Consider the following 23,763-nt stretch of genomic DNA (forward strand, 5'->3'; position numbering starts at 1 on the left):
TCCTACAATCAAGTTTAAGAACGAGAATTTTAGGATAAGTTTACCCCTTATTTAGAATATTTGAATGCTGTTAAAGTTCCACGCACTTCAAAAGTTCTAACTGTGCAGCATGAAATCCTGAACTGTGCAGCATCAAATCATGAATAACAGTTGCAAACTGACAACAGTTATAAAAATAGCCTATTATTCGCAAAAAAGCATCATTTCATATTACGACGGAGCCTTCGAAAAACAACCTTAAAGCAAACAAATACAGCGTAGACAAAGACAGCGCTGTCTTTAGATAGGCTAAACTTGACCTAACAGTCATGAGTAACAGTTGCAAACTGACAACAGTTATTAAAATAGCCTATTATTCGCAAAAAGCATCATTTCATATTACGACGGAGCCTTCGAAAAACAGCCTTAAGGCAAACAAATACGGCGTAGACAAAGACAGCGCTGTCTTTAGATAGGCTAAACTTGACCTAGCAGTCATGAGTAACAGTTGCAAACTCACAACAGTTACAAAAATAGCATATTATTCACAAGAAAGCATCATTTCATATTACGACGGAGCCTTCGAAAAACAGCCTTAAGGCAAACAAATACAGCGTAGACAAAGACAGCGCTGTCTTTAGATAGGCTAAACTTGACCTAACAGTAATGAGTAACAGTTGCAAACTCACAACAGTTATAAAAATAGCATATTATTCGCAAAAAAGCATAATTTCATATTACGACGGAGCCTTCGAAAAACAGCCTCAAGGCAAACAAATGATGATTCTTAACGAATTGGGAACGAATTACGGTTTTCCGAGATTAATAAATTGATTTTTGTTTGTCTTAATCCAGTGTCTACTACGAATTAATTATTGATAAGTATTTCACCAAGTAAGTTTCATCAAAGCTGAACTAGATAAGTCACTTAACTACTGCGTATCACGAAATCTCTTTACTCAAATGAAGAAAAAAAAGAGGGAAAAAAACAATGTTGCTTTTATCTGGTAAGAAACAACCTTTATGAATAAACAATGGTTGAAACTGTCTGTTATGTCTAGACAATACTTCTAGTTATATCTGGACAAAGCCAATTAATGCAATGAGATATTTGCCTTAAAATAAAAAGCATGATTTAGCATGTTTAAAAATTATAAGTGTCTTTCAATTTATTTTAAAAATATCAAAAGAGTGCAAAGCCTAAACTATTAATATCTGCATAAGTTATAGATGTTCTTAATAATCATATATACATCATTATTTCTCTTTTACGATAATACAATCAACGAAAATATTTAAAGTAACAAAGAGAATTAAACATGGTTCAAATATAATTGAACAAATATTGTTTTATAAAAAAATAACAATGGGTAACAAATTTTCGTTGCATATATACGAATTCGTGATCTTCGGGTGTGGGAATTTCAAAGATGAAATTAGTTGACCTCCTGACGCTACAGTTTTTTATCTTCGTTTGGCATTTTTAGACTATTTTTTTGTCGATATGTACAAGTTTAAAAGCATCGTAAAAAACAGGGAGTCAGGTAAATTCTGTGACAAACTTCCAGGAGAGTTAAGACGCATCATCAGGATTAAAACTTTATAGGAACTCATGCTCAGAAATGTCATCGTGCGCTGCTAGGGGTGCTTATATATATATATATATATATATATAAATTCACTAGGTAAATTCCTCTGAAACAAGATACAAGATACCAAGATACTTATAAAACTGCTGGGGTGTTAACTATTTCCAGTTTTTTTTTGACATTATAGCATTTTTTGAGGCATAAAGCATTAAAAAAGAATACCATTTTGAAAATATTGCAAAGGCATGAAACGTAGCATACATTTTNTATATATATATATATATATATATATACCAACTTGTTTAAAAAAAATACACTAAAAATATAATTTAAAAAAAAACTGTAGCTTCGAGAAACTGATTGCAGTTTTAAAAACAGTAATGCGAAAGTATTTAAGATCTGTTAAAAAAAAAGTCTCATGCAACAAAAAATTTAAAAAAGAAAAGATTTGTCCATCAGTGTATAAAATAATTTCAAATGCACAATATCATAATCCAATTTGTCTTTCTGACTCCTGGTGATGCTTAATATCCAATTTTAATGTAACACATCGCACGTAGAAAACAAATGACATATTATTTTCTAATAGAGAAAACAACCGGAACAAACAGAAAAATAACTTTCTTCGCACCAGGAAAATATCAATTCAGTAAAATTATTAAACATTTCTCATATTTTTTTATTGCCAAAACACTGACTGTAATGTCGAAATTTTATATATTAAATACCGTTATGTCACTAACGCGCTCTGGATCACAAGAATTGAGATATTATAGGAGATTAAGTTTAACCAATGAGGAAGCCTGTTTACTAATGTTTACCTGTGAGCCTGATAAGGCATTTTAAACTCACGTAAGTGTACATGCTTTGGCTCTAATGTTTTTCTTTACTTAATCGCTAATAAATATCAATAAAAACATGTTTTAAAGGTATACATTACAGAAGACTTTGTATAGCGTGTCACGTAATCACCACCCTTAACATACATTTTTATAACCCGTGCAATCGATTCCTTATTCCATGACCTACAGTTACCAACAATCACATTACAGGTAATGACGTGGATATTGGCTTCCACACGTATTTACTTAGGTTGGCTTGTATTTAAATAATACTTCAAGATAAACACAGATTTCATTTGACTAAAAACAACAATGTTATATTCTTTTCACACGTAACAGCTTTTTCTTACTGATTTTTATCATCTCAAAAAATAATGAATGTTGCCATTTCTCACACAACAAATAATAAAATACTACTGTGCTACAAGGTAAACCACAACAAAAAAAAGCAATTAAAATAAACATGAAATTACTTGTTATCTTCAAGGCTTGGTATAAGTTCAAGCAACAACAAGTTATCGCAACCTACGCATGATTTTAATCGTAAGTAATCAACTAATTATGAACTTAACGGATGACGTGTCATGATTACAAGTAATCATATAATTGTAAACCCCAATTTTGTACATGGTGTACCGTTATACACGTCATTAATGTATAGTTTTAAAACCTCTAACAAAAAAAGAATTTAAAAAATAAACACATTAGTGGTAGGGCTGATAATATGAAAGTGGATTGCAGGAAAAACTCGTAGTAATATGTCTTTTCACAAGTGAAAGAAATGGTTTTGAAACAAAACCAGTTTTACCCTTTCCTTCTCGCTCCTGTTAAAATGGTGAGTTGAGGCTTCACGCTCTATTTCTCGCTCCTGTAAAATTTTCCAGCTGGAGTGTTCAGTAGTAACGCGCCAATAAGAATAAAACTAATTCATTTCTTTTGTCCGGAAAACATTTTATTTCTCATTTTACACACCAGGTGGCAGTACCAGGATATTTTTAAGGTAATTGTAGATAGTTATTTTATTTTAGACTAGATATCAGCATTAATCAAATACGTGCATTTGACAAAATAGGCACTTTAATGACCGTTTTCTTGAAAATTAACCGATCATTAAGGGGTTAATTGTTTAAAGACACTTCTTCTAATAATCCGGTTTAATTTCATCGTGAAATTAAACAAGACTTCATGATTTTAGCTTCCTAATTAATGATTCATTAGATTTCAGTTTTGTTTTCTCGCCTAAATATTACTTGTTAATTTTCAGACTTGCATTCTTACAAAGACTCTAAAAATAGGCATACTTAAGGTTGTGGTTATGGAACATTTTGTTCTTGCGTAGATTGAATAGAATAAATCCTAACTTTACAATACAACTCATAATGTTAAAACTAAATACTTTATGGGATTATATTTGCTTAGGATGAGAATGTTTTAAAAAAGACAATGGATTTCTTAAAAAAAAAAAGTTTTTGTATACCTGAGCAGCAGATGCAAGGGAGTAGCTTCCTCCGAAAATAAGGATAAGTCCCCATGGAATTTGTTTTGAAGCTTTCTCAAATTTCAAGATGGGACCATTTTCAAATTTTTTGATATCGGAGGGCAAAAGGAACAATAGGAAAGAAATTGCAATTGCGGGTACTACATCTCCAACTTTTCTGGAACAAAATATATAATTTATGGCATGCATCAGTAGATAGATTGATTTATTGGATACAGTTCTGATGTACAGAAATTCTTACTTGTCAAATCCCACTAGCTTACTCCATCCATTCATAACTTTTGGGTCACGTGTCAACCACAACAACAGCAAAATTACGAACAATGTCGAAACCACTTTCTCGCAATATCTAAAATGTATAATGAAAAAAAAATTTTTTTTTGTCGTATTCTATACTAGTGGTATACCGGTTCTTGATACGGGATTAATAGATAATAAATATCTATTCATTAATACTATTCCACTATAATTCGTTAGCAAAACTAAAATCGTTAGCAAAGCCAGCTTTAGCATAAGCCAAAATAGTTTTGTAAAATTTTATTTTACAATTATTTGTCACTTTTTCGGGGAAATTTCCGTACCGTGATCAGTGGCAGAATAATCGCCAAGTTTTGGTAACTTCCGGGCAGCGTTTAACGAAAAAAAAAAAAAACATTACAGAATGGGGCCAACTTGAAAAGTACAACTAGTAGCCATCTACAAGTACAACTAGTAAACATCTATATGTTTTTTTTTGTTTTTTNTTTTTTTTTTTTTTTTTTTTTTTTTTTTTTTTTTTTTTTTTTTGGTAAATTAGCAAGTTTAAAATCTATTTGGCACCTTGGCGATTGTAGTTGGTGTGTCAGATCACGATATGGAGATATCCCCCACTTTTTCGGGTAGTTTTATATTATAAGATAAAAAAAAAAGAGGGATTAACTTATCAAATGAAAGATGAACTATACATAGTTTTATTAGGCACCGAAAAAAATGCTGTTGATCGTAGCCAACACAGAATAATGAAAATTTACCATAATCAGGATCGTCGCTAGGATTTCGCCACCTCGCCAAATGCGATAAAATCGGAAATTTGGCGAATAAAATTGTGTTTTGGCGAATGATTTTTTTCCAGTGGAAAGAAAAATAAAACTCGAATGGTCACGTCAAAATAATTTTTTCTAAACTAATTAGTATTTTTTATTCGATTAAAGCAATTTTCGGTAACTGCGTCGCTTTTGGTAGATTTAAAGCAGCTTTTAGAACCATTAAAATTTTAATTTGGTTTGTAAAAGGCCAAACAGTAGAGGGCAATTCCATATGTGACGGAATGACATTTTGACTTGCAAAATAACAATTAATTGAAGTTTCTATGTATCTAATTTCAAATAAAAAAAATTTTTATGCATATCATTATTATTGGCATAATGCGCTTCATAAACTAAAAAAACAGGATTTTCTATCTTTTTTACTTTTAATTTTACGAACTTTTTATTTGCGTGACGGAATGACATTTTGGCAACCAAGCTTTTGGCATGCCGCTTAGAACTGGTAGTTTCTGCGAATTTTGCAGCTATTATTTTTCTGAACTATTTTATACTTTTAGTATAATGTGTAAGCAATGTAAAATGTGAATTTGGAAAATTTACCTCAGGTTGGCTAGCAGTTATTAACATCTATTTGCTGTGACGGAATGACCGTGACGGAATGACAAAAAGTTTAGTAGAAGAAAGCCTTCATTTAAAAAATGTTTTATTAATATGTAAATGATAAACAGAATGCAACAGATAAACAGGATTAGTATTTATATAAGAATTAGTAAAAATTTCAACAGTTTGAAAATTAGGTTGACTCTGAAGAGGTTTTATATCTAACTTGCCAATATCACATCTTATCTTCGTTCTCAGGAAATTTATGCATTATTAAGACATGTGACGGAATGACGTAAAAGAAGTTATTTTTATTTTTTATATTAAACTTAAAATGTTTAAATTTTGTTCTATATGCATATTTTTACCAAAATATTGCAAAAGAAAGATACATTTCTTTTATTTTATAAGTATTTTTCAAGAAAACAATTTGAGCACAAATGTGAACAATTCACTTGTCAGCCATGTGATTACTTTAGAATGCTGCCAGATTCAAAAAATTTAAAATTATCAAAAATGAAACGGCAATATGTAGACTTTGGCTATTTTTGAATATATTTTTAAAATTAAAATAAGCAATTCATAAAAAAAAAAAATTTCACTTAAAAGTTGACACTTCCGTGGAATTGCCCTAGATTGAAACTTAGAAGTGATGTGATTCGGTTTTTTTTTATTTTGCATATAATACAGGGTGTTAAAATATGTTTGACAATTTTTGCAGTCAAATAAAGATTTTTCAAATTATCAGTTTGAAGTAACTAAAAGACAAAAAAGCGCACGATTTGCAGCCTTCTACTTATGGAACAAATTAATTTATTCTCTCACAATTTCAGAATTAGTATATCAACAGATGATTCTACTGAGAGAAATTAAAAAACGAAAAAACTAAAAAAGAAAAAAATACAATTCACTGCAAAATGTGGAAAATTGTGATCGCCGCAGACACATTCTGAGTAAATTGTTTTGATGACTGAATAAACATTGAACAGTTAATCGAGATCAATATTAACATCTTCGGATTGGTACATTGGCGTTTGATGGAGACTGTAAGCTGCATCATACACCCGTTTCGGAATCACAAGTTCATATATGAAATATGATTTGAAACCTACGCTTTTTTTCAATTTTACATGAAGAGTGAATTAATCATTTATATTGCGGGGAAGACAGTCTACGATCTTGTGTAAGTTATTGACAATGGATCCTTTTATCCCTAACTGGTGATCTCGATCTATGGTAGGGTTCAGTTTTCTCAACTACTTTGGTATGTTTGTGAGGGAAGGGCTGCATGCTCGCGCTTGCGAACGGAATCCTTTCATTTTTCTGTTTGTGTGTAACGCTTAAGATATTCCCGTCTAAGTTCTTTGGCTTTGGCTTTTTCAGCCTCGATAAGTTTAGGCCTTGGCATCGTTCTTTTTATGATTTAACTCTAACTTTTGTGACAGTGTCAATCAGTTTGGACACTCTTCATTTGTGATATTCGCCTGAATTAGTATTGAAAACGATCCACTTTGAACTGCGGGTTAGAATTTCTGATTCTTAACTAAAACAATAAAAACAAAAATATCGTTCAAATGAAGAAATTCTCTTTTATTCACAACTCAAGAAGTATGTATGGGATCTCTCTGGTCCCATACCTCAAAAATAAACTCACCCACTTAATGCATAACAAAATTAAAAGTGAAAAGAAAAAAAGAATTCTAAAAAAATGATCAAACAGCAGCCGTCGCCATAGCAACGCATGTACACTGTCTATTACTCTTGATTATTATTGTAGTTGAAAAGAGTGAGGACGCCATAAAATACAAACCAAGAGCCATATTGCCAATAAAAACTATATTTGAAGCAACAACAAGTTTGCTGGCCAAATCCAAATTCAACAGATGTCTCTGCAAATATTTCGGTTTGAATGGCTTCGCAAGTAACAGAAAACAAAATAAAATACCATGTTTCCGAAGCAGAAAGCAGCAAAAGCGTGACACGTTAATACTTACGATAAGGGACCTAGTTCTTCGTACCGCTTTGAAATAGTTTCAAATAATTCCTGTTTTAAAGTAGGGTTGTACTTCGATTTCCTTTATAAAAAAAAACGTTTCAAATTAGGATTAATGATAATAATAATAAATAGCAACAGTAAAATAAAAATAGTATCGTAGTATAAAAAAATAGTATCGTAACAACCTGTTTAAAATTCTGAAAGTTTCAAAAACACATTGATTTTTTTTAAATTTTTACTCTCAAATTTATCATTGTTATCCATCGATATTACATACACATATTTCAGAATACTGTATGTATCCGTGGACTTAACATATATGTGTTTCAAAATACATATATTCAAAATCTGTTATGTGTTCACAAATGTATAAAAATAAATATAGAATTATAGCCATGTAGAATTTATGAACCTATGAAAAACTATTATATAATTAGTTATTTCAGAAAAATATTTAGGCAAATACACTTGGAATTAACGCCAAGATTTTATCTACTTTTGACACTAGAGATCCCCGTGATACCCTTATTGAGTCGTTTTTCATTCATATCAACTCCCTCTCAGCTGTGCTCCACCCCCCACATAGCGCATGTAAATATACTCTGCCCTGATTCGCCTATATCAGCCATGTTTCCTTACTTACTAAGGTTTGTCTTGTTGCCTCCACTAAAAAATATTTTCATTTCTTTCTTTCGTCGGTTTCTTGCTTCCAATACGTTGCTGTGTTCTCATCACTCACGCCTCATCTTGATGAAGAGCGCCGTGGTTTTGGTGCTCAATTTATGTCAAACTTTATTTTGCTTCATTTCGATTATACCAAAAGAAGTCTTCAATTTTCATAAATACATAGAACTTCTTATATTTTTAGAACATATTTTAAATAGTTTTAATTATTTTCATATGAATGTACAACAATGCAATCATGGAATTGTATGTTCTTTGATTGTTCAACATGTTGTTTATCACCGCCGACACAAATAAAACTTTTGATCAATATTGTTGGAAATGAGCTGCGATGGCTTAGGGGTAAGAGCGTTCGCCTTCCAATGAGGTGCACCTAGTTCAAATCGCGGCAATGGCTGGTCGATACGAATTCAGCATCTGGCTTGCACCGACCACAGTACTGACGCGAAATATCCTCAGTGGTAGGCGGATCATGGGTTAGAATCCCCTTGCCGTCAGGTTAACCGTGGTAGGTTCTCGTGGTCTTCCTTTCCATGTAACGCAAATGCGGGTTAGTTCCATCGAAAAGACCTCAACGGAGGTAAGTTTCACCCAATACTTGATCCAGGAGTTCCCTTGTCTTCTGGATTGGGTTCGAAATTACAAGGCTACGGAGTTGAACATTAGTAGTCATAAAAGCAAAAATTGGATCGGCTGTACAACGACCGTTATAAAAAAATATTGTTTGAATTTAATTGTATTCAGTATCTTTAAATCTCCTACAAATTTTTTATTTTAGAATTATAAAAATCATAATTACCTGAGATAGATTTTCCATAAATAGAACCAGGCAATTACAGTGCATAGGAGCATTCCTGGAATACTGTAAATCATCCAAGTGGCAAAATTTATTTCATCACTTTCAGGAAAATGTCTAAATAATAACAAATAGTATTTTTAGAAAACATGAGTTTACCAGTATGAATATATAAGACAGATTTGGCTTTTCTTTAATAAATTGAAAATGATATTTTTTTAAGAAACATTTTTAAAAAAACTTGTTTCCAGAAGTACTGGAAAAAAATTAATGGCATTTCTACTGAATATTCCATTAATTTGCTTTATGCTTATCTTTATTTCTAAATAAAACTCGAAACTATATTGTCCTGCATGCCCGGGGCATGTAAAAATTCGAATCAGGAATGCATTTTTTACGCCTACGTGATAGATTAGGAATACAAATATTCACTGGGAAAATTCTGTAAAATATCCATTTTATCAATCAATTTTTCTTGATTAAGCACCCCTCAAGTTTAATTTTTTTACAGTAATGATCAATAAATAAGGCGAGTTAAAAGAAAAAGAGAATTGACATAGTAAAACAAACTTATCTGCATAGGAACGGTGAATTAATCAACAACAACAAGTCAATATGGAGTGTAATTCAGAGCTTGTCCGCTTGAAAACAGAACCACACAATCGTGGTACCCGGTTTTACCCATTTGGTCGTACCTCAGCAGCAAAAACAACATATCTTAAAGGCTTTTTTTGGGGAACAATATGCTATTTTTATAACTGTTACTCATAACTAACTATACTATAACTAAAACTGTTACTTCAAATGTTACTCATGTCAGATCAAATCTAAATCTGCCTATCTAAAGCCAGCGCTGTCTAAGCATATTTTGAAAAAGGCGCAAAACCTCAATATGGAGAAAACTCATAGTTTTGTGAAAGTGAAAGGCATTTTTGGTTTAATTTTTTAATATTTAAAGGCTTACTTCAAAACTGCGTTACATGTGCTCATAAAAGTTTGCAAAAACTTGAGAGCACGGCATTGATTTTGATAATTTTCATCTAGGTGAAAAAATGTCGCTAAATTGACTATTTTTTTAAAAGTTTAATAACTTTTAAAATATTTAAGCTATTTGTCTGCTTTAAAGCCCAGCTAATTCTTCAGGGCAAGATTACATACTTAATCATCACATTGCTTCAAGTATAAGGCACTTAAACTATGGTTTTTATTTTTATTTTCTTTGGCGACAGAACTTCGAATAACAGCGTTAAGATAAAAGCGTGGCTGGTAATCGGAAGATATAAAAATTTTGTGTAGAGCCCTGTGTATATAATTAAGATCTGGTTTTATGAAACACGATGCATTACTCTTCCATTAATCCTTTAAGTAGAAAATTGGACCCCGTTCCTGTTAATGTTCCAGTTCCTCCAATATTCGCTGAATAACAGATACTGATAAGAAACACTATTCTGATTTGCGATTGGTTCTGGTACCTGAAAAAAAAAATATAGATACTGAGTAAAAACGAATACATTTAGCCTCTTATTCTCAGTATACATAAGAACTCTGCTTTTCAGGTCTTTCATTTCTTTTATATAAACCAATAACGTTTTTTTTGGAAGCATAACATGTTTTTTTTTTTTTGGAACAGGTACAAAATATGTGTTACAAAATTATTAAACGTTCTTTTAAAACTTACTCATTTCCAGAATAATCATCAATCCTCGGATCATGGATGCATTTATTCTCTGTCAAAGATGTCTCTAAAATAGCTGGAAATAAATTACCACAATTATTCAGGTAAAAAGCGCTCTTTTCTTTTTAAAAAAATATTCTGCCTATTACAGATTAATAATTTCAGCGTTTTAATTACAGATTAATAATATTATTATAGAAATATAATTTCAAAATTATTAATTACAGATCATCCTTCTTACCGATTTATAATTCTACAATTATTGTTATTATTATTACTCTATATCATGGTGTAAAAGTCGACTTTTTAAACCCCCAAACTTTGACGTAAAACAAAGGGTGGACTTATACAACATTAATAAAAATGGACATTCGTTAAGTGTGAAATAATGATGCATTATAAACAATAAGATAGTATTATTTACAATTAATTTTGGATTTTCTCACAAATTTTCCTTATGCATCAAGGTTTTCATTAGAAACAATAATCATTACGTTCAGAAAAAAAATTAAGAATAAAAGATAATCTATTTAAGAGTATTTAAAAAGTATAACACATTGACACGTAACATAAAATTACAAACTTAAAAATCTGAGATAAACAAAAAGTTGTATTCCCTTTCTGAGATAAACAAAAAGTTGTATTCCTCCAAAGAATTAAAATTTCCACCCGTACAATAACCCTTATAGTTTGTCGAAAATAAAAACTCCTCCAGACATTCGTCTGGACCTGTGGCGGTGACCATGGTAACAAGGTATGACTATTTCAAGTAGGGGTGCAGGGTCACTGTTTTGAAATGGTTTCGGCAAGAGAAAGGGGAATCTCTTCGGTCTATTGTGTAAGTCCTAGAGTGAAGCTACCCTCCCTAAAATGCACTATTCTTGTTTCTACAGCACCAGACGGCTTCAGACTTTGTGGCGGGNGGCGGGGGGGGGGGAGTTCTTATCTTATACAAACTATACATTACTTACACTTACATAACTTAATTTAGAATATACCTTATTTGTGGGCAAATGCATCATATCCATACAGAATAAGGCTAAATATTTTTAACCGTGAAAATTTTTTGTAGACTTAATAGTTTTTTATAGATTTTTTTGTTTTAAAAATTTTCTTGTTTAGTTTTTCTCTGCTGTCAACTTAAACACCCAATATACCGAAAATATGCTATCTGGTAATTAAAAATAAGAGGTCGACGTATACAACGAGTCGTATAAGCCAACCCCCTTCTGTTTACCGTATATTTACACCAGTATGTACGGTATTACAAGGTTAAAATTGCAAAACTATTATTAATATTGAAAGATTATAATTCAAAAAACAAACTGAAACCTATTTTAAGGTCACAGATAAATGAAAAAACTTTTACATTAATGAAATAGTCAGTATAGGAATTTAAGTAAACCTATAAAGAAATAAATATTATTTAAATTAAGTTAAATGTAGGGTAAATTACAACTTTTATTTTAGATTTTGGGTTTAACTGAAGTTTGTTCCACAATCACCGCCCTTAATGTATATTTTTTTTAATCCGAATTCATTGCGAAATAAGAATACTCACAACACAGCAAAAATTAAAATTTAAATAAAAAATAAGTCATCTAAATATTCGAGCTCAATCATGATGGTTGTTGAATTGACAGCGTTAAACCATGCTTGGTTGTTGGTTAAAACTCCCTTTCACCATCTTTTTGCAATTGGTTTAATCGTTTTTCAATTTCACTTGAAGTTTAAACTGATTTTGATGCTTGAAATCCTGTCTTTGTTGTGATTGAACTGCTAAATGATTCATCAAACGTTGATAACTTTTTTTTTTTATACTTACATATTTCTTTGAGATTACTTCATTATGGACAAGTATTCTAGGATTCTAAAATGCTTTTTTAAGGCGGTGATTATACTACACCCGTTGTAGAAAAAAAATAAGTAAATAAACTATTTCAATTTATCCAGAAATAATCAATGTAATCAAGCTTTTTTATTTTATTTTTTTTTTAATAAAAAATTTCACTTCCATAACAAGCCCAGCAAAATAAGCCACAAAATCTTTAAAAAAAAAATCTCTTTTAAACTGCGCAATGCATTTTCTGAAATCTCTCTGTGAATTAATTAAGGATTTATATTATATACAGACGGAGATTAGACTTGCTCAGAAACAACTAACCGATACTTTTCCAAAAAGAGAAAACAAGATTAAGAATGAATTTTTTGTTATAATACTACAATTGTCAGAATTTAATTGCCGTAGTAATTTTTAAAAAAAAGAAAGAAGACAATGATTCCAAGGATTGAGACTACTACTGCGATTCATAAGGCATTTGAAAAATAACGTATGAATTGCAATAGTCTCCAATCCTTGGAATCAAGTCAAACCTTGACCTTGATTGATCCTTGGAATCAATCAATCAATAGTCTCAATTGCAATAGCCTCAATAGTCAATGACAGTTAAAACTTACGTGATTGTCCAATAACTTTTGCCGATTCCGTACTTCTATTTAAAGATGCACTAATTTTTTTCAATAATGCTTCGACAATAGGAAGCATCATAGCTGTCGTGGCAGTGTTTATCATCCACATTGACATAAACATTGTAGACAACATAACACCAAGTAGTAACCTAGGAAAATATTAAGCCTTAAAATGTAATTGTTTCATCTCCTGACACTTTTTTTTTCACTTTTAATTTTAAAACTTCTATATCTCAACTCTTTGTAAATAGAATAAGCTCCTCAAGGTAGCGTGATTTCCTTATTCTCCGTTACCATGATTTCGGCAAATTTTTTTCCCCAGGGCAGAAAATTTCAGCAAGAAGTTATTAAAGACGTGGAGAGGAATATATTCATACGCTACGGGCTGACAATACGCCGAAATAGATTGATTGGGTTTGAATTAATTGTGAAAACCTTGAATAGAACAATGTAAACTGCGTCTTTTTGCATAATTCGTAGCGAAAATCAGCATGGTAAAGGAAAAATCTCAATTTGAAAAAAGGAAAATGTAGCCCTTTGAAAAACAAAACAATGAAAAAAGCACCTTTAAGGGCTTTTAAAAAACGAAAATCGAAAATAAGCACCTTTAATCACTTTTTGAAAACGCTACGCACCCTTTTTTGAATAAGAAACTCGCTTACATTAAAAATGAAGAGAATTTTTCTTTTTTAAAAATATTTATTCATGTTTTACATGAGACAATTTGTCATTCCAGAACATTTTTTTTTTCGAACTTGTTAATTTAACCTGCAACTTTTTCGACAGCGAATATTTAATTTAAGAAATGCAAAATTATCAATTACTTGCAATTTTTTTAATCGCAATTTTTTAATGCTCTTTTAATTCCTCTAAGAAATTAAGTACATCGAAAATACGTTCCCCTTCCTTTGAAATAACATCAATGCTTCCCGAGTGTGCTTTCGCATGCGAAAGCGTGACCAAAGAGAATAAATTATAAATTTTTCGTAACGACCAGTGTAAGACATGATTCCAGATGATTAATTTCCGTTAACTTTCAGCTGCAGCCACAGGGTCATTTCATCTTTGCATCCATTAATGGAATTCCTCACCTTCCAATGGGGTGAACCGGGTTCGAATCCCAGCGATGGTTGGTAGATACGAATTCCGCATTCGGCTTTCACCGACCACAGTGTTGACGTGAAATATCCTCAGTGGTAGATGGATCACAGGTTAGCGTCCCCTTGCCGTCAGTGATTCTGGTATTGGTTCAAAATTTCAAGGCTACGGAGTTGAACATTAGTTGTCGTAAACCCGAAAAATTGGGTCTGCTGTTCAACGACTGTTATAAAATAAAATACTTACAAAAAAGGGGGGAATTTGAGCCACAATGAGCTATTAATTTCTCAGCTGTTCTGTATAAGGGATGTTAATGAATTAATATTTACAGATCACGGTCGCGAATAAGATGAAATTGCACCTTATTTGTGACCACCTTATTCGAAACCTTTTTAAAATAGCCATGGTATCAGAGAGGACACAAATGCTATAGCTTACCATTGCAAGTCTGTACCAATTAACAGCAAAATCTTCAGGGAAATTCTTTCGTGTAACTTGGATTCCTCTACAGCTTGGGACACAAGGATGCTTCCGATGACTAACATAGTTATTTCCTTTGAATGAAATCAGAGAGAAACAGCATTTTAATTTCTACATACTGCCTTGCTATAGAACAGTGGTTACCAACTGGCGGCCCGCGAAACCTTTTTCTGTGGCCCACGAACTAAAATATATTAGTGGTCGTTTTTCTGCGGACAATTTTCGTAAAAATCTATATGGGTTTAAAATACTATTCTTTCGGCCGGCCAGATGGCGGAGCGGTTAGCGTGCCTGACTGCGAAACCATGGCTGCTGGTTCAAATCCCGCTCTGGGGATGGATGTTTCTCTCTCTCTCTCTTTGTGCTGTCCTCTGTTGTGTGTATGATGTGTGAATGTGGCCCACCCTATAAACGGGTTTGTGGCAGTGTGGCCTGGGCAATGCTGCTCGCCTCCGTGACTTTGGTTCAAAGGTGCCCACTGGATAACGCGAAATGAGCAACAATTCTGGCATAGTATAGGCAAAGATTCAAATTCAGTGCCTCTCTAGTCACATCTGACTTTCTATTTGTAAATTNTCGTTTAAAAAAAAAACCTAATTTCTTCGTTTCTGTGAAATTTAACATACCAACGGTGCAAAAAAAATTTATTTCTCAGGTTTTGCACTCATGAAAATATTTATTGAAATACAAAAATAATCGCGTGTGTTGCTCTTTTTTTTATTTCGTTTTTTTATATATTTGGTGAATATAATTCAGCATGTTCTCGAAGAAATTCTCCCATTTAACTTTAAGAAACCACTCATTTTGGACGAAATAATTTACATTCGTAAATTTTAAAACGCATAAAAGAGGGAATAAATATCATGTTTTATTTAAATTCCTCGAATTGAATATCGCATGCGCGGAAAAGAAAAATAATTAATTTCAGATGCTCGAGATTTTTTTTTTTTTTTTTTTTTTTTTTTTTTTTTTTTTTTTTTTTTNTTTTTGCTATTATTCCTAATAAGGCGAAAGAAATTTTAATTTATCACAGAATTAAATTTTAAAGAAAAAAAATCTCGTCACTAAGCATTATTTGTAATGCTTGTTATTTTGGTTTTTGATATTAAAAAAACTTTGATGAGAACCTCACAGTAATATTTAATGTTCCTTCAAACATAAAAGAGTCCTATATAAAATTTTGATAAAGTTGCGGCCCGCCATTTGACTGGTGTTTTTAATTGCGGCCCCCGGCCACATGTAAGTTAGTGGGAAACCACTACTATAGAAAAACCAACGAAAGTGGCAAAAAAAATCGAAATTAAGATTTTTATAGATTAGGCATCTTTGTATGAAAAATTTTTCTTTCAAACTTCAGTTTCTTCGCAGTTTTCTAAAATTTCGTCTGCGCAAAACTCCTTCTAAATCTTTAATTTGCAGGCGGAAAACGTCATAACTCAAAATTGCAATTGGAAAAACACAATGTAACGTAGCTATCTATTCAATGTGGCCTTATCGAGAACTACCGTGTAATTGAAAAAACAACGTATAAGAGCTTCACGATTAATTCCCAGAAAAGTGTCTTGTCAACTTTTCTCATTCTATTACTTATGCTATGAACACTAAAATATAATTTCAAAAAACTGATAGAACAAAATTTATTTTTGAAAATTTTTTTTGAAAAATGAAGTTTAATATATAAAGATGGCAAATACAATAAAACTCTCTCAATCTCGCTCACGTTGATTTTTCAATGGATAGTGTTTTCTACACTAGGGAACGCTGCAAGCTCCATACCGTCTATACTTCCGGGTTACTGTTTCCGGTGTATTTTAAAGCCATTTGGCTCACAACGTAATTATTGTGTTTTGAGATTCTTGCAAACGTGGCATTTGATTACTTATTTCTTGTGTTTACAATGCTAACAATGCTTGTGTTTACTGTGCTAAAGGTGCTAACACTAACGTAAGATGTTGCAACAAGAACAAATAGTAATGGAAAGAGGCCAAATCAGGACTGCCAAAAAAGCGAGTTATTCAAAATCTAGCAACCATGTCACATTTTTTAACAATATATCTCTAAATAACCAAAATAAATTTTCACTTCAAACTCACCAGAATTACTTAATAGCATTTATATCTTATGAAATACGGCAGATTTGAGTTTAGAAATTATTTAATTCACTTCTTTTATTGAAAACACAATTATCAGTTTGAAAATATCGCCTCGCAGAGTAAGCTGTAGTAAGCAGTTGCAAACCTTCTAACCGGAACTAGAGCAGGTATTGAGTTCGAGATTGTTATTGTTTACATTTATATTGAAAACACCATCCATTGCAAGTAACTGGACGATGGAAAAGAACTTGGAAACCCTTGAACTTACGCTGTTTTCTTCATCTGTCCCTTCATTTATTTAGCATCTTGTGCAAATTTAGCACATGTTGATTTGAAAATGTTACGTCTTACTAGAAACATATTTTTTTTCCAAATGTATCGCGAATTAAATAATTTCATACTATCAGAGAATTTTGTGAAAACTTCATCAAGATTACAGAGCATCGTTTACCACTGTGCATTCCGGCGCAAAACATATGATTTTTTAAGCAAATGTTACGAATATGCTTATTAATAATGACCGGCTATTATTAATAATAAACAAGTTTTTTGGTAAATCTCTAGCAACTATGCACAGTAATCACACTAAAGTGGTTATTATTAAAAATTGCCATGGAAGTTTAGTAAATGTAATTAATTACGCATAATTTAATGAAACTTCAACTCAAACGTTATTCCTATAAGTCTACGTGCTGTGATAATAAATCTGCCTTGTAGAGTTAAAAAAAAAAAGAACTACGTGAGATGCGGATTTTTATCTAAATTTAAGTTTTAAATGAGAGCTTTTAAAACCTAATCTTATTATCATATCATCCCGCTTAAATTTAAAATAATAACTTTAAAAATTCAATCGTATCGTATCTATTGATGATGGATAATTTTTGAAATCTTGATTTCATAAATTTTAATATCCTTAAAAAAGATGAATGAAAATAGTAACATATAGTATATTGTGGCATAATTTACTCGGAGCAAATTAACCACTTGCACTGGCAAGAAATTCACATTTACCAACACTGTAATAAAAATCGAACAGCTATTTCTGTGATAATTGCCAGCTGCAGCGTATAGCACGTCATTGGCTATTTTGTGACATCGTGACGTGCGCGGAACGTCTTTCCATTGTAAGTGGTCATCTTCTGGACAAGAAGTAAAAGTAAGGTATAATCTTAGGGTGGTACGTTTTAGTTGGTCTAACTCAAATCCCGTTAGTTTTTTCTCTCTTTTTTTGCCATGTTTTTTCCCTCAAGTTACTAAAACAGAATGGCAATATCCAAATCAGAAACGAAAACGTTCAACAATATAGATAATCTCTATAACCACAATTTCTCCAAATTAACTAAAATGACACTTAAAACCTATATCCGCTGATGGTCTTCAATTAATAAAATGGTATATCCTTGTTCGAAGGTGAAATAATAATCGATTAACTATTGCTATGTTCGTGCTTAATTCCAATTATTAATGTCATCACATTTATATAGGATATATTGATTGCTATAAAACTAAATCTATACCTTCTATTTAACTATACCTATACCTTCTATTTAACTATACCTATATCTTTTAACTCTACTTATACCAATCCCCCAGTGGACGGATCGTTAAGACACGGTTTCCAGCAAATCCCCGAAGTCAAGCATCACTGGCTGCTATCAGTGAACCGGTGGGTGACCACTTGGATCAGTCTGCGTAGGGACCGAGGGTGTGCGGTATTGGGCCTCGTTAAACTGTTCTACTGTAAAGTGCTCTAGTTCGCGTGCAGGTCGTCGGGCTATCGAACCGGGGGTGCCATCCCCTCTGCAGAGGATCAAAAATTGTGATGGCATGTCTTCGGATCATCCTCATTGATGTTTCCCAGACAGTCGCAAACAGCCCATTGTGCAGCTCTAGTGCGACGTAAATAAACTACTACTAGTGCGACGTAAATAAACTACTACTACAATAATACTTATACCTCATATTTAACTACACATATTTCTTTTATTTGTACAATTTTTCATATTCAACTTCACATTCATATTCATATTCACAATTGTTCAACTATTTTTATGAATTCATTGGACAACCACTAATCACTCCCACAAACCCGATTCAATCAAAATAATTAATTCCATCTAGTGTTACTATACAATAAAGAACACAGTTAAGTTTATATCACGCAAAGGAGTTACAAAGTAGTAAAAAATTACACTTATATTACCTTCATGTAGTTGGCACAAACTTCTGGCGAACTTAAAAGACCCAATAAAGGCAATAAAAATACAGGTAATAAACCAGAAACATAAATAGGCACTGGTTCCAAAATCCAGTAACTTGCAGTAAGTATAAAAGCGTATGAACATCTCGATTCCTGAAACAACACAAATACTAAATGGACATTTAGTTAAGAAAGCATATTAAAAAAGTTTTTTTCAATAAATAAAAAGTTATGGTTGTGTGGGAATAGTAGTTTTCGACAATGTCAACATTCATCTATGAAAAGCTACCCCGCCATAGAATCGAGTTAACATGTCTTATATACTAATGAATTGGAATTATATTTGTGTAGTGGTAGATACACTACAGTACTCCCCATCAGAATTATATCTGTGATAGAATTCGATGAATAGGATACCACTAGAAGATTCGTTTCTGTTTTGTAAGAAGACGGGAGAGCTGTATTAAGATCACCGTACTTTTTGAGTGCTGATCGTGAGAGCTGTATTAAGTTCACAGTCGTGGTTGCTCCTGAGTTGACATTAGCAGTCGAGTATATGCAGGCCGACGTTGTGTGTGATCGAGACTGAGTAGCAACAGCGCGAAGAGGTGGATAATGTCGAAGTCAAAAGTAACAAGTCAACTGTTCAATGGGAACCATCCATCGACGTTAGCTTGTTCATATCGAAGTGGGCGTTACTGTGTAGCTAGTCTTGTTCATATCTGAGTTTCTGTCAAAATAGGCATGTTCACATCACCTCCGGGTCACCAATGTGGGGATAGTAGTTTTTGACAATGTCAACATTCATCTATGAAAAGGTACCCCACCTTAGAATCGAGTTAGCATGTCTTATATACTAGTGAATTGGAATTATATTTTTGTAGTGGTAGATACACTACAGTTGTAAAAATTTTTAACTTTTTCTATTAATCTTTAGTAAAAATTTTACATGGATTAAAATTTGCTTTTAGATAGTTTTCTTAAAAATATTGTAACGTAGAAAAACTCGTAGCAGTTACATATAAAAATAATTAAAAGACTTACAGCAGTTACGATACTGTAAATAAATATCCCTACTGATAATTATTTTGCTTAAAATTTCAAATCAGTTATATACATATATATCTATTACTGTGAATGACCGAAATTGGTGGTTGCCCACCGGTGAATGTTGACATTCACATTGCCGTTTTTGGTAAGTGTCCGAAATATATGCTAGGTCTAGTTAAGTGACACTGCCCGGTATGCCCTACTACAATATTTTCTTGAGGTCCAGTTCCACTGTCCAGTATGCATTTAACCGGTACTCCGACCACTGATGTTTCTCCTAATCTATCATCAGCAGATATTAAAATATCGAATAAATATAATAATATCGACGAATAAATGAATATCAAATCGGATAAAACAAATATTTCGGACATTCACCAAAGTGACTATGTGATTGCTGACATTCACTGGTGAATGTCGACAATCGGTACCGGCGAATGTCGTTTGATGATGTATATTTATGAACAGCGTAACTTATTTCAACCCGCAGAAAATGAAAACTTGAGTAGATCAGAAGAAAAAAACACTCAGTATAATAACAATAGATACTAGATGTCTTAAAAATCCGATCGGGGCTTTGAAAAATCCACTAAATAAAAAATGAAATGATACAGAAAAACGTACAGTTTGCTGGCTTTTACTTAGAGCACCAACTAATTTACTATCACCCAGTTTCAAAATTAGTCAACAGATGACACTGACTTATGCAAAAATGAATCTACAAAGCAAATATTTTCAAAATGACCACTATTTGCAAGAGCAACTTGGCGCAGTCGGAGGACAATTACAAAACAATATTTAATCCCCATTATTATTAATACAATAATTGTGACCACAATATCATAAAACAATTAGAACAATATTTATTAATCAGTATATTATTAATATAAACAATACTCGCGGAAAGATCAGTCTTGTTGTAATATGCAACAAAAAACATTGTTTTATAGTTCTAGTCAACATACCATTTGCTTACAAACTATAAATAATTTTTAACTCTTTTAAGTTGTTGATAATAACTAACTGGTTTCCTAAACAGATCGCATCTTTTAACGGTTTTTTTTTTCAAATCTTTGTTTATGTTTAAGATATCCAGTAAGTTAGTAGTAATTTAGTGATTCTTTTAAGTATATAATTCTCAATCCTAGATGAACAGTTCAATACGCTAAAAATAAAGTATATTCACGATTATTGCACCATTTACTGTGTTACTTATTTCAACACACAGAGAATGACAAATTTTGGGGCCGGCATAGCCTGGTCGGTAGGGGGCTGGGCCCATGTCCGATAGTTCGGGAGTTCGAATCCCGCCGGCCAAAGACTATAGTAAATGGTGACTGAAATCTGTCGAGTCGCAAAGTCCTCCATGTTCCCATTACAAATCAAAACCTCTGGAGGTACTGGATTGGAGATCGATCGTTTTCTGATTCAGGTCAAAATTACGATCTGTGGATGAAATGGGCTGTGACGTTTGTGTGGCTGAAGACGAATTCTTGGCCATAGGATGGCGCCACTGAAAAAAACAAGAAACGCATACTCTGCTTTAAAATTTACTCGGTTTCACCAGCAGGCTTGCCCGTGTGGCAAGTGGCATTAGAAACAACAACATAACAAATTTGCCAGTAGATTTTAAAATAAATTAATTATATTTAGTATTTTTATATTTGTAATAAATACTAGGTGTTCCGAAGATGCAACTGATGATTTTAAAAAAAATTAATACGGAAAAAAAAAGTGGAAAGTAATATATTATTCTACTGATCGCTGCGTTTTACTTAGGAAACTAATTAGTTTATCCTCCATATACTATTTCAATTAGTTATTTATAATATTATGTAGTAATGACTGTCAATTATTGAAAAATCTCTACATTTAAAATATTTCAGAAAAAAAGTACCCTTAACAAAATTTCAAAACAGTACAGTACTTACTTGGAGTGGTGACAGAGCTAAGGGTAATAAAATAAAAGGTAAAATTAATGACACTATGTAAATAAACAGTTTTCTATCAAGTTGTCCTAAAATATTCTTCCAGTTTTTCATGTCTGTTAAAAAATTAGGTATTTTGAATGACTAAAAATCATTCCTACCAAATATCGAATTCAAAAATTCGCAGGTTGTAAATATTTCCTTTTACGTAACGCTGTCAAATTGACACCTTAATTTATTCGAATGGTGTTATTTTAGAGCGATATAATAGCGTTACAAATTCAGACTAGTAGACAAGATATTTAAATAAACGTCCTTTTTCTTTTTTCGTCTAAGTCATTCAACTTATTAAGGACTCTGCAAATTCTATCCAATTATAACTCTTAGAATTTTGTTTTATTCTCTGCCCTTGTAAATTGATTGAAAAAAATTTATTACTAAAGCTTTATCGTGACTAATTAGGCTGAAAAATATTTTTGATTTGTGGTGGAAATGTTTTTACCGAAGATACGTATGTGCTTCTGAGTTTAGAAGCTTTTTGGAATTGACTCTAATTTTAAAGGAAACATTTAAAGTACTATAAAACAAATTTTAACTACTAATAATATAAAAATAATATCTCCAAGAAATTCGCTAAAAATTCAGTGTTCAGTTGGAGAACTGAAATATAAAATTAGTAAGTTATTTAGCATTCTTATCACTGAATAATGAATAAAGAGTTTTCCTTCTATGTTGGAGTATGCGACACGTCTTATTTATTTATTTATTTCAAAGCTTGGCGAAATGGCAACACTCTGGCCCTAACGGTTTCAGCGCCACGTTTCGGATAAAAGATTAACTACTAGTTAGATTGATAAATTTATCATTTTTTTTTAAAATTCATTTTCTTATTTGTTTTAAAGGAAATTAAAATTTATGAAGTTCGGTGTTATATCGTTAGGTTCTTTGTTTTACTTTAGTTCCATAAAATGCTTAATTCTTTACGGATACCGTGTGTTAATGAAGACAAAAAGTAGATTCTGAAAAGTAATTTTAAATACTTATATTATTCCCCATTTTTTTCTTTTTTTTATCCATTGTTAAAAGAGTCGTTCTAGGTTTTTCACTTTTCGATTAGATCAACTTCAGCACCCTAATCACATATAAAGAGCTGTGAGAATCATAAAAAAACGCTAACATAAGCATTAATAAAAAATTTAAAAAAAAAAAAACAGTACAACAAGATCAAATAATTAAAAAACAGACGATAGTTTCGGAACTTCTTTAACTTGTTTTCCGGACTGAGTTTCTCGTCCTATTTTCACCATCGCGCATTTTTCATGTTTTTACTTAATATTAATAAAAGTATTTTTATGATCTATTTATGAGTTACTTATTCATAATTACTGTCTTTGCGGTTATTTTAATATAAATATAAAATACTGAAAAAGAATTTTGCTATGTATATTGTTCTACATTGCTGCGTACCGGTCTGTGTGTTAAGTTAGTTAACGATTGGTTAATTTTCAAGAAAACGGTCATAAAAGCGCCTATTTTGCCAAATACGCGTATTTGATTAGTGGTGACATCTAGTTTAAAATAAACTAACTATCAACAAATACCTTAAAATTATCCTGGTACTGCCATCTGATGTGTAAATTGAGAAATAAAATGTTTTCCGATCAAGGGAAATGAATTAGTTTTATTCTTATTGACGCGTTGCTACTGAACACTCCAGATCGGAAATTTCACAGGAGTGAGAAATAGAGAGCGAAACCTCAG

The 23,763-nt window shown here is 31.9% G+C and overlaps 1 protein-coding gene across 1 annotated transcript; it reads right to left on the reverse strand.

Moving 5' to 3' along the window:
• Positions 1-70: 70 nt before the first annotated feature.
• On the reverse strand, positions 71-22,540 carry LOC107445291 (Na(+)/citrate cotransporter-like). Its single transcript, XM_043044463.2, has 11 exons — positions 22,006-22,540; positions 19,028-19,177; positions 14,690-14,805; positions 13,142-13,302; positions 10,688-10,760; positions 10,356-10,481; positions 9,013-9,126; positions 7,528-7,608; positions 4,150-4,257; positions 3,888-4,065; positions 71-157 (listed from the first exon to the last, which is right to left on the reverse strand). The coding sequence occupies exons 1-11, from the start codon at positions 22,114-22,116 to the stop codon at positions 71-73; spliced, it is 1,305 nt and encodes a 434-aa protein (XP_042900397.2). The 5' UTR covers positions 22,117-22,540.
• Between the last annotated feature and the right edge of the window lie 1,223 nt (positions 22,541-23,763).

Source organism: Parasteatoda tepidariorum, chromosome 2 (genome assembly GCF_043381705.1).
Source record: "Parasteatoda tepidariorum isolate YZ-2023 chromosome 2, CAS_Ptep_4.0, whole genome shotgun sequence".
NCBI lineage: Eukaryota > Metazoa > Arthropoda > Arachnida > Araneae > Theridiidae > Parasteatoda > Parasteatoda tepidariorum.

What these genes read in the sequence shown, in the direction of transcription:
- LOC107445291 (XM_043044463.2), bottom strand. Translation starts at nt 22,116, where the DNA reads ATGAAAAACTGGAAGAATATTTTAGGACAACTTGATAGAAAACTGTTT. An exon ending in TAGCTCTGTCACCACTCCAA is followed by an intron (nt 19,178 to 22,005) that starts GTAAGTACTGTA and finishes GTGTTGTTTCAG; the next exon opens with GAATCGAGATGTTCATACGC. An exon ending in CCCTTGCATCTGCTGCTCAG is followed by an intron (nt 158 to 3,887) that starts GTATACAAAAAC and finishes AACTGTTGTCAG; the next exon opens with TTTGCAACTGTTATTCATGA.